The sequence below is a fragment of the Acyrthosiphon pisum genome, chromosome X (assembly GCF_005508785.2).
Source record: "Acyrthosiphon pisum isolate AL4f chromosome X, pea_aphid_22Mar2018_4r6ur, whole genome shotgun sequence".
Taxonomy (NCBI): Eukaryota; Metazoa; Arthropoda; class Insecta; order Hemiptera; family Aphididae; genus Acyrthosiphon; species Acyrthosiphon pisum.
This window is the reverse complement of record NC_042493.1, coordinates 48191602-48202986: the sequence shown is the minus strand read 5'-3', so window position 1 is coordinate 48202986 and position 11385 is coordinate 48191602. Positions and strand designations below refer to the sequence as shown.

The 11385-nt window shown below is 29.7% G+C and overlaps 1 protein-coding gene across 1 annotated transcript; it reads right to left on the bottom strand.

Annotated features, from left to right (window-relative positions):
• Positions 1-9492: 9492 nt before the first annotated feature.
• On the bottom strand, positions 9493-10333 carry LOC100571860 (zinc finger BED domain-containing protein 4-like). The gene is made up of 2 exons (XM_008191765.1): positions 10193-10333; positions 9493-10125 (listed from the first exon to the last, which is right to left on the bottom strand). Exons 1-2 carry the CDS (start codon positions 10331-10333, stop codon positions 9493-9495), a joined length of 774 nt encoding a protein of 257 aa, XP_008189987.1.
• Between the last annotated feature and the right edge of the window lie 1052 nt (positions 10334-11385).

Below are 11385 nucleotides of genomic sequence, written 5' to 3'. Positions count from 1 at the left end.
TTGAAAATTTAAAACAAGATTTCACGTAAGTAATTAATTCTGTTACCAAAAAATCTAAAAAATACATTTACGCAGTTTATTTTTATAGTCATTTTAAGTACAAATTTGGACGAAATTACATATTAAAAACCTAGGATAACTATTTTAGTTATTTTGTTGTGATTGTATAATATTATTCGTGGGTACTTGAAACTTCTAAAGTATACTATTATATATCTATGATAGTACCACGGTTTTTTGTTGATGTATAACGCGTTATAAGTACCTAATAAATATTATGATATGATTAATTTGGAATTTATTATAGGTACCTAATATAATATTATGTCTTATACCTAGACTAACATACCGTCTCCGCTCAGAATCGTTTTTCTTATACAATGATATTATATCATTGAATTCAAATTTAATACCATCCATTATACAGTGACCCACTTGTAACCTACTGTACAGCAGAGCGAAATCCACTTACCCACCTTTTTTTATTAGCATTTAAAGTTCGAAAATTGACAAAATATGTAAAAATCACGAAAATTTCCAAATTATTTTAGTTAATAATTCGTAAAAATTTTTCTTTTAAAAACTAAGATTTTAAAATGTAATACAAGTTTCCTTATAGGTTATTCTACCTTTATCAAAAAAAAAAGTCTATAAGAAACTCAAATTAAATTTTTATGAGCGTTTGAAATTCATATTTTTAAAACATTTGATAGTCACTCGATTTCTTACGTAACGATTTTCTTATTTTATTGTAATTAAAAAACGAATAACTGTAGATACTTGAAAATTTTACTGAATATTTATATTAGAATTTTCTATACAGGATAAAAATTTGAAAATAACTTGACTCTTTTTGAGCTGCTTACGGACATTGTCATTTTTCAATTTTTTCAATTTTTTTTTCTATAAATATCAATAAAATTTTGTTTGTTTGGTAAAAATGCGTGAAAATTTAATGCAAGGCTCCTGATACATTTTTACAATAGCAGTTGAAAAATATTAAAAATACATAGGCACAATTATTTTTTAAAAGCATTTGAAGTTGAAATTTTGACAAAATTTATCAAATTTAAAATTGAATAATTATTTTGTAGTTAAAAATTTATAAAATGTTCAACTTTTATATCTAAGGATTGAAAATTTAAAACAATATTTCACGTAAATATTTAATTCTGTTACCAAAAATTCTAAGAAATACATAAGCACAGTTTATTTTTATAGTCATTTTAAGTTCAAATTCGAATTCGTTCCGTTCCTCGTTCTTTTTTTAAAAAAAAGGAATTCGTTCCGTTCCTTGTTCCTTAAAAAAAAAAGAATTCGTTCCTTTGTCGTTCTTTTGGAAAATGAACGAGTTCCTTTTTTAGTTTCAAATAAAATAAAAATTCTTACTTAATCATTAATGTTTTTTTTTTCATATGCATACCCACTTCTTTAGTTTTTAATTCTAATATTATATACAAGTACGTTCATATTTTATAATTTTCTATTTTGAGGTTTTCTTTAAAATTAAATTGTTGGCCAATGTATATCGATTGTATAACGTCGATAGTCGATAACGATCACTAACTAACAAAATACATTAAACACTATAAAAAAAAAAATATCTTAATTTCAATTATTTACATCCTTATCTGTATAAATTATTGGAACTAGAAAGGAACGAACAATTTTGTTATTTTTCCTTGAAAAAAAGAACTAGTTAATTTTCTCGTTCTTTTTTTATAAAAAGGAATACGTTCATCGTGCCGTTCCTTAAAAAGGAATTCGTTCCAGGAATCCGTTCCTTTTGGAACTCGTTCCTTCCAAACACTGGTAAATACTAAATAGTAACTATAACAATTTTTATAATAATTTAAAAATTTCAGTTATTGGCCAGATCCCAGACACATCATAATATTAAATGTTTGTGTCATGTAACAGTAGCGGTTCTGCTGTCAAGTTTTTGAGGAGGAAACGATATTGTATCCATCTATACATGTTAGCACAAATCCTCCAATTCTCAAAACTCATTTATTTTGTTTAAAAACCATATTTTTTCTTTAAAAATCTGTCAGAAGATTTTCATTTTCACCTTTTCTTATAATATTAAAATACCTAACTAGAAATTATTAATTATGTAATTCGGCGCTCACACTCACAGTACCTATCACACATAAAATAAAATAATACAATTTAAATCATAGTAATGTAGTATGAATAATAAAAATAATATATTATTGCTATTGATAATAACTTATTAGTGATAACGTGCAATAAAGTGTATAATCTATAATGATTAATCGTCAGCCACTGAGGTGCTGCAAGTCACAGCCTGTGACGTTTGCCAACGGAGGCTACGGTTATGAGCAGTCTCCACAGAGCAGAGTTGCCAGGTTAGGTTAAGAGTGGTCTTTGTCCATTGTTATACATTTATAATATCATTTCTCCCGCTTCATAAAAACGGGAAAACCACTTAACCCCCAAAACATTGTAATCAAATAAACAATTAAAGCAATGGGCAATAGCAGCTAGTTAAAATGGTGAATTTAGAACGATTTTGTTGGTTATCTGGTGATTTTTCCATAAAATATGGATGGTGATAACTGGTGATTTTTGAAAGGAGTATCTGGTGATAATACAATATTTGACATGGCAACACTACCAAAGAGAATCGCGCATGTGCTATTCACATATTTTATGTGCGTCTATGTGTGTACATTTGTGTACACATGTAACGCATCGCTAACGGCAGCGGCAGTTGCCTCCTGAGAAAGTTGGTAGCCGCCGCCGATACGGGACGCGTGGAGGGGCAGCCGTACTATGTAGTAATACAGTACATATGTCAGTATAATATTAATATTATATTCGCCTGTTGCGCACGGAAACTTGCCAGTCTCTTACTTATGGGCATCACGGTAGTGATGGGCGATTCAGGTCGGTGAATCGATTTTTGAATCGATTTAAATCGGAATGAAAAAAATCGATTCAAAAAAAATCGTTGCCCAAAAATTTTTGGATTTTTTGGAAAATCGATTCTTAAAATATCGATGTTTCTTATCACTAGATTGCGCTTTTTGGCATGTCTGTCTGCTCTCCTTTGTGATGCCCGGGTTCATATTGATTCATATATAAAGGTTTTTCATACTCATTAACGTTAGTGCGGGTACTCCCTACCTAGTCTGTCTTGATTTCGGATCGAGTATACACTGGAAAGTGTTGTAGTCCTATACGTGGCTACATCAATCACAACGGAACTCGCCACTTCAATGGACAGTTAACAGGGGGGAGGGTAAACCGTGATGATCACGGTCTTGTTTAAAGACCCAAGACCGGGCATGGTGCACTCCATAGTCCCTTCAATACATAATTTAAATTTATATTTTATTTATTTCCCTTTTATAATAGTGTCTATATTTGAAAATATAAAAACACAACATTTTATAATTCAAATAATATTAACCATGTATTTTCTCTTATTTTCAAGGGAGACATTGCCTCCCTTGCTTCCCCGGGTAAACCGCCACTGTCATGTAGGTAGATTATGAATATCGGGTGGCACTGCTGAGGTTCTGCCCATAAAGGCAACAACTTGTTATAATATCCATGTATAAAATTTACTAATTGTACTAATTGTATGGATTGTAAATGAAATGTTCAATAAGTAAAAAAAAATTATGACTAAAAACACTATTTTTCGTAAACATGATAAAAGTTAAAACATTTAAAAAGTAAAACAGTAATTTAAATCAATAAATGTGCCTAAATTTGTAACGGTATATAGATTACTGACTCGTAATTTACCAATGTCACACTCAGAAAATTTGCTTAGATCAGCAGATAACAGGGTCGCGAAATAGTTATCACAAGACTACATAATATATAATATTATTTATGTATAGTGTCTGTCACAAAATACCAATTAACAGCAATGTTTTTTGAATACACTTCCTTTTAAATCCAAAGATGTTTTGCAAAATGCTCTTAAAGATTTTAAACAAATAGATGAAGATGAATTATTAGATATACTTCAAGAATTTGATTGCAGATTAATAGTGAATGAAAAAAATATCAAAGATGTTATTTCTGAAATTGCGCACAAAGAAATTATACAGCGACCCAAATATATTATTGATATTTGGTCAGAAGAATTAAGAAATAAAGTTATTCCAATAATATCAAAAATATCCTTACAAGAAATGTATATAAAAAAGGTACCAACGTCTACTAACTTATTGGAAAACCTCCAGTGTCCAGATAAAGATGAAAGTGAAATTAAACGTAAAGTGTTTGGATTTTTAAAAAAGTTTATACGAGAAGCTGATCAAATGTTATGCACAAAATTCCTTCGTTTTGTTACTGGGTCAGATATTATCACTGATCGGATTAATATTAATTTCACTTCTGCAAAAGATAATTATTCTAGATCTCCAGTGGCACATACATGTACAAACACTTTAGATTTACCAATGTCTTATGACACTTTATTGATTTAACGAGCGAGATAAATTCAATTTTAGCTTCAAATGTTTGGGTTATGGACTTAGCATAGATTATAATGTTTTTAACTTTTCTTTCTAACACCCTAGTTAAGAAGAACTAACTGGGGTCCATCCCAACCTTGAGAGGACGTCTCAACCACATATTTTGTATCTGGCTTACACATCATGTACAACATAGAAAATTTAAGTTCACCAGTTTCAATAGTGTGCTGTTAGTTTTGATATTTAAGTGAACTGACTTATCACATTTTTAGGTAAGAAAATTATCTGTGTTCTCGTTGGTTTTTTATAATATTTTAATTTTTAAGTGAGTTATGAGCATTTTCAAATATTAATATTTTACATACTCATAACTTACTTAATAATAACAATATTGTAAAAAACCCAACATGAGAATACAGATAATGTTCTTACCTAAGAGTTTAATAATAAATCAATTCACTCTAATATCAAAACTATAGCACACTATCGAAACTGGTAAACGTAAATTTGCTATATCGTACAATGTGTAAGACGGAGAAAACATAAGCGGGTGAGACATCCTCTAAAAACTTTCTTTTAAATTTACTCATATTATTAAAATTTTCAATTTGGTGTTATTTTTTTGCTCAGTAGTTGTTTTTTAGAAGCCCATTCAAGAATTCAAACATGGGATCCACTACTAATAAACTGACCTGTATATGTATATACATATATGATATGAGCTGTATTGAAATTAAAATAACTTAACTTTTAATAAATGATTGCAATTTATTTTAAATATTTAAGCGTTAATTTATTATTTCTTGTATTGTATTTCTTAACATAATATATACATCAATAATGCTGTAAGGATCATCAGGTATAGAAATTCTTTTTTCTGCTAGGATAATATTGCAAAGTTCATAGACAGTTTCATCACAACATATGTTTGTAGAATACATGTTTTCATTTTTGCAGAGTTGTAATTCACTGATTTCAACTGTATGTATATAGTTTATGGTGTTAAACTCTTCAGGGATTTCAAACATAGTTATGGGTCGACCATAACAACATATACTATTCTTGGATCTTCTGATTCTATGTATATTCCACTCGAGCATAATTTCTTTAAGTTCTTTCTGTAAAAGATCCATATTAACTCCATAATTTATATTGACAAAATATAATAAGCGACTACTAATATTAATGAATATTTAATGTAAAAAAATTAGATTTAAAAAAAAAAAAACGGGTAAGCGGGTAAACTCAACAGCTGCTGTACAGTAAGTTACAAACTTACAAGTGGGTCATCACTATTTAAAATCATTGTATACGAAAAACGATTCTGAGCAGCTAAGACAATCTATATATTTATTTTACAATTAGGCATTAGTACAACAGTAAGTTAAATTAATTTTTGCCAAAAAAAATTACATTTGAAAATGTCATTGTGTCCATAAAATATAACAATATACTCGGAAATGTTTCAAATATGATATAACCACGGATAATATTTTTAAATTACAGCAAAATAAATAAAATTGTTTTTCTTGGTTTTTTAATTATTGCAATCTCGTTCAAATTTAAACTTAAAATGCCTGTAAGAAATAACTGTGTTAATATATTTTTTAGATTATTTGGTTAGGTATGAACTATTTATGAGAATCATTGTTTTACATTTTAAATTCTTATCTATAAAAAATATTGAACATTTTATAATTTTGTGAAGATTTTCGAGATTTTGGTTAATGTCAAAATTTTAACTTTAAACTTTAAAGTTTAAATACTTACAAAAACAGTGCATAGATCTTTAATATTTCTCAATTGAAATTATAAATTTATAACTACCTACTTATAAGGAACTCTGTTTTACATTTTCAAGCATATTGACATTTAAAAATGTCTCAAAATAAGTCGAAATTTTTTGAAAATGTTATCATATTCAGAACATGATAAAATAAAAATTTGATGAAAATTTCAATACATATTTGTTTTTGAATAACGACAAAATAATAGTAAATCGTTTGAGAATTTGCTAATTTACTGGTGAAAATTTAATATCAACTTTGAACGCACGTAAAAAATTAATTTGACAAATGGTAATTTTTTTTTTAATGTAGGAAAATGTATTACATATTTAAAGCTTAGGTATAAATAGAACAATTTTTCTGAATTTCTAATTTGAAATAATTTGCAAATTGTTGTGATTTTTATGAATTTTGTCTAACTTTTATCTTAAGCCACTCATAAATAATTAATGTGAATTTACAGTTGACACCTCAATTTTTTTTTTAATTTCCACTAACAAAAACGCAAACAATTTTGTATCGACAATAATTTAATAAAAAACTAATAAAACTCGACATTTTCTAATGCCTATTAATAGCTAAAAACAATTCGCAATATTTCGAAAATAAGGTGTGGTGCATAGAAATTGTTAATATAAACATTCAGTGAAAATGTATCCAAGGGAATTTAGAATTTTTTTTTTTAACCAACTAGAATCACTTTCTTACTAGAAAGATGCTGTTGATGACAATTAAAGCATTTTTAGTGTCCCAAAAGGTTAGGTTTAGACACTAAAAAAAAAGATAAAATAAAAATAACATTGTAAAATCAATATACATTCAATCGTAATAGTTTTAGAATTTAGGATAGAAGTAGATGCATATAAGTGAATAATTTTGGAGAAATTATTTTAATGTTCACAGAGTTTATACATAGATACTTATTATTTATTTTATATTTCCGAATAAATAGATAATTAAATAAAATAAATAAAATAATACTAATTAATTACCTTAATAATATTTAAAAAACAAAATCTGATAAGGTTTTTATCAAGAAATGTTCCACTAAATAGTCCATCATCTTTTAATTGACAAAATACGTCCATCCAGAATTGAGTGAAATGTTTCCTTAAAATACTCCACCAGGATTCAATTCGCTGATTAGAAGGACTGGTTCCATATAAAAACGATGGGCGACGAGAAGTATTATTCCTACGTAAAAACTGTTGAAATTGCTCAATGTGGCGGTTTTCAGTGCCTTTATCGAATCTTAAAGTAATAGGACATCCTCTTAATGCCTCTACCGTATTTAAATAAAAACTTCCTATTGCTCTAGGATCACTACAAGAAGGTGCAGCTTCCAGCCAAAGTATTAATCTAGAGAATCCATCGATGCAACCACTTATAGATATTCCATATGGTTTAAGTTTGTCGTAGCAATCTGTATGCCACGTATAATTTGGGCCTGGATTATAATACTGTCGTCTCCTTAATCTCTTCCGACTTCTAATTTCTACACCTTCAGGATCAATAATTTTTAAAAGATTCCTAACAGTTTCTTGTTTCACAACAAATCCAACACCTATGCATTTTTGATGCATCCACTTATAACCATGCAGTTGATTTGAACCCAGAATACAATTTTCTAGATACTCTCTCACTATATTCATAGGCGTATAATTAATGCGTTTGTACAAACCAAGTTGCTTCAATTTTCGTTTGAGTGTACGAAGACTAATATCTATCCCATTGCTTGACAAATGTGTTAATATTTCATTGTAACTAAAACTCATGTGAAAATAATTTTTTATCAAATTATTTAAGGACATTGTGCTGTTTATGCTTATGAGTTTTGATGTTGCCACTTGCATGTACAGACTACAGAGGTGAGAGAATAGTAGAATTAAAAGACTTAAAAAATGTCGAGGTAGAGCACGTGAACAACTGACAAAGTATGCTCAAGAATCATGACAAAATAAATATGCTTATAAAAATGTTAAATTTAAAACTCGAAATGTCGACATTAAAAGTCAACATTTTTTTTAATTTTAAAGTCGACATTATTGCAATGTCGAATTTAAAAGTCGAAATGTCAAATTTAAAAGTCGAAATGTCGAAATTAAAAGTCGAAATGTCGAATTTAAAAGTCGAAATTTCGAAATTAAAAGTCGAAATTACAATATATTTTTTTTTTTGGTTGGCACTACTACGCTTCCGTAATTTTGTTTAATCGTGGTCGTGGTGTAAGACATAAAAAAAAAATTAATCATGATAAGTCATGTATTGTGATAACGATAACGGCAATAGTATAAACAAAAACAACCACGGTTCTGGTTACTAGAACGAAACAGACCAAACGCTGGAACATGGCGTTTGCAATGTTTGCAAACGTATACAGCTTCGTTTTGCAACTGGACGTTCCGAATTTCTCCGTTATCAAACGTTTGTAACGTTTGCCGCTCCTGAATTTCCTCCAGAACAACACCACGGTAACCAGTGCTGGTGACCTCAATTCGAAACAGGTATGCAGGTTTTATGGCGCGCAAAAATAAACACGACGACAGCGCCCACGCGACAACGCGTACGACACTCAACGGCACTGCCGAAGCGAAAAACGAGTTCGAAACACACACATCGACGCCGCCGACTTGGAAACACGTCCCATTTTCCGAGTCAGTCCGACACGGTTCTTTTTTTTGACACATTTTATTCGCGCCACGACCGCGTCATTTTCACGCTCATTTTGTCGTCCTGGTAACGACATGAGGCCGCCGCCACACAGCAACTCCGATGGTGGCAACGACTTGGCTCAACGCCGACGACGACGACGCTCGACGAACTCCAGGCTCAGGTAGGGATGTCCAAATGGATTTCAAAATCGATATATCGATATATCGAAGTATTCAATATCGATATGTGATATATATCGAATTCAAATATTGATATATCGATAATATCGAAAAAAAATTTAAATTTCAAATTGTAAGTTAATAACTGATGCACAAAAATATAATACAATATAATATGTATATATTTATATTATATCATAATTCATAATACAACAAAACAATTTTTTTATACTTATATAGTAAACAAATAAAATAACAAAGGTACTTAGGTACACAATGGCAAAATACTAACTGAAAACAACTTGTTAAACTGAAAATGGTCATAAACTATATAATACATTTTTTATATGTTAGACAAATAAAAAACTTACATAAATACAATTAAGAACGTGATAATAATAATAATGAATAGTTTCAAAAATTCCATTGATTTTTGTCCACAGATTGTAAAAAGAGTAGTTTTGACACCCTGGAACCAGTTAATCGGTTTCTTGTCTTGCTTATAGTTTCTCCAGCCTTACTAAAAAGATGTTCAGATGGTACTGATGTTCCAGGAACCACCAAATACTTCATTGCTAGTTTATACAATTTTGGAAAAATTGTTTTTGTATTTTCCCATTCAGTCAATGGGTCAAGATCCAATTTTAAAATGTTATGGTGTAAGTAAGATCTTAATTCTTCTCTGGCATTATTATTATAACCTCTTTCATCATTTCGCCTTTTCTCTAATGACTTGTGTAGGCCCCATAAATCACAATGATTGCCTGTGTTATCATCTGGTTCTGCAGCTGGCAATGTTTCATTTTCTACATTATTATTATCGTTTTGCATCATTTTGACTATATTTTCTTGGGCCTTAGAATTTGCAAGTGGATTTTTAAAATGCATATCCTTGAATCTCGGATCCAACAATGTGCAAATTGGTGATATAGGTGGTTGCTCATAAGCTCCACATCTATAGTCAAGTTCTTCAATTAGTTTTGATTTCAATCGTATTGCGACAGCTGCATTAGGGATTTGCTTCACCAATTCATTTTTAGTAGGTACCTAATATTATTGGGATAATTTTACTAGACATAACCGATTTTTCGGTGGAAATTTCTCTAGTAAGTACTTCAAATGGCCTCAACAATGAACAAATGTCTTGTAGACATCTTATATCATGGACAGATATCATTTCTGGTATATCATTACCGTTGAGAGTGAGAAGCATTTGTGATAGGTTGTTGGTTAATTTTAAAAATCTTTCGATCATGTAGTATGTACTATCGTACATACTACATACTACATACTACTATATTCCATCGTGTTCTGACATCTAAAATAAGTTTCAAATACTGTCCTTCTTTCTTACCTAAAAATAAAGCATAGTAATTAGGTGTCATCAAAATAACTATAAATATAGTTTATTTAGGTTCTAACCTTCAATATTTTGATACTTTCTTAATAAATAAATCACTAGCTTTTGAGCTTCTCTTTACAAATTTAACTATTTCTCTGACTTTGGATATGAAGACTGGAACACCACCAGATTTAACATTGGTTACTTTGTCAATTTCTTGGGTTTTCTCAATTCCTTTTTCAACTACCAAGTTGATTCTGTGCGCAACACAAGGTACATGTTTATCGGCTGTATACTGATCTACAATAGCTTTTTTTATATTAGCACCACTATCAGTAACAACTGCAACAACATTGGTTTTTTCCAATCCCCAGTCAGCCAATGTGTTTACCAAAATCCTTCCAATATACTCTGCAGTATGACTTTGATTTAGTTCAACTGTACCAATAGTTCCTATAAATTAATTTCATTCGATTATGTAACATTTAATTATTAACTAAAATTTATTGAAATTAACAAATACGGTTTTTAATAGCTCCTATAAACAGCATATAATATACCTGACCTCTTTATATAAATCAGTTAAAAGCAGTGGCGTATATAGAAATAATTTTTGGGGTGGGCTGTTTTATTACAGTGCCTAATAAAATATATTGTTGTTCTATTTAAAAATACTGTAATTTTTTTTTTTTTTTTGGGGGGGGGGGGCTGCAGCCTACTAGGTCCACCTTCTATATCCACCACTGGTTAAAAGTATTCCTATTTCTTTACAACAACGATTCATAAAATAAAGTACCTAGTTTTAACAAAGCATTATAAGTACTTGATTCAAGTTTGGTGTCTTCAATTAGATGTAAAGTTATCTTAAGGAAGCTCTTCATCTGCATTGTTTCGGTCCATGCATCAGTCGTAACAGCTACATGTTGAACTTTAGACAAAGATTCTTTGAATTTACAAGATATGAC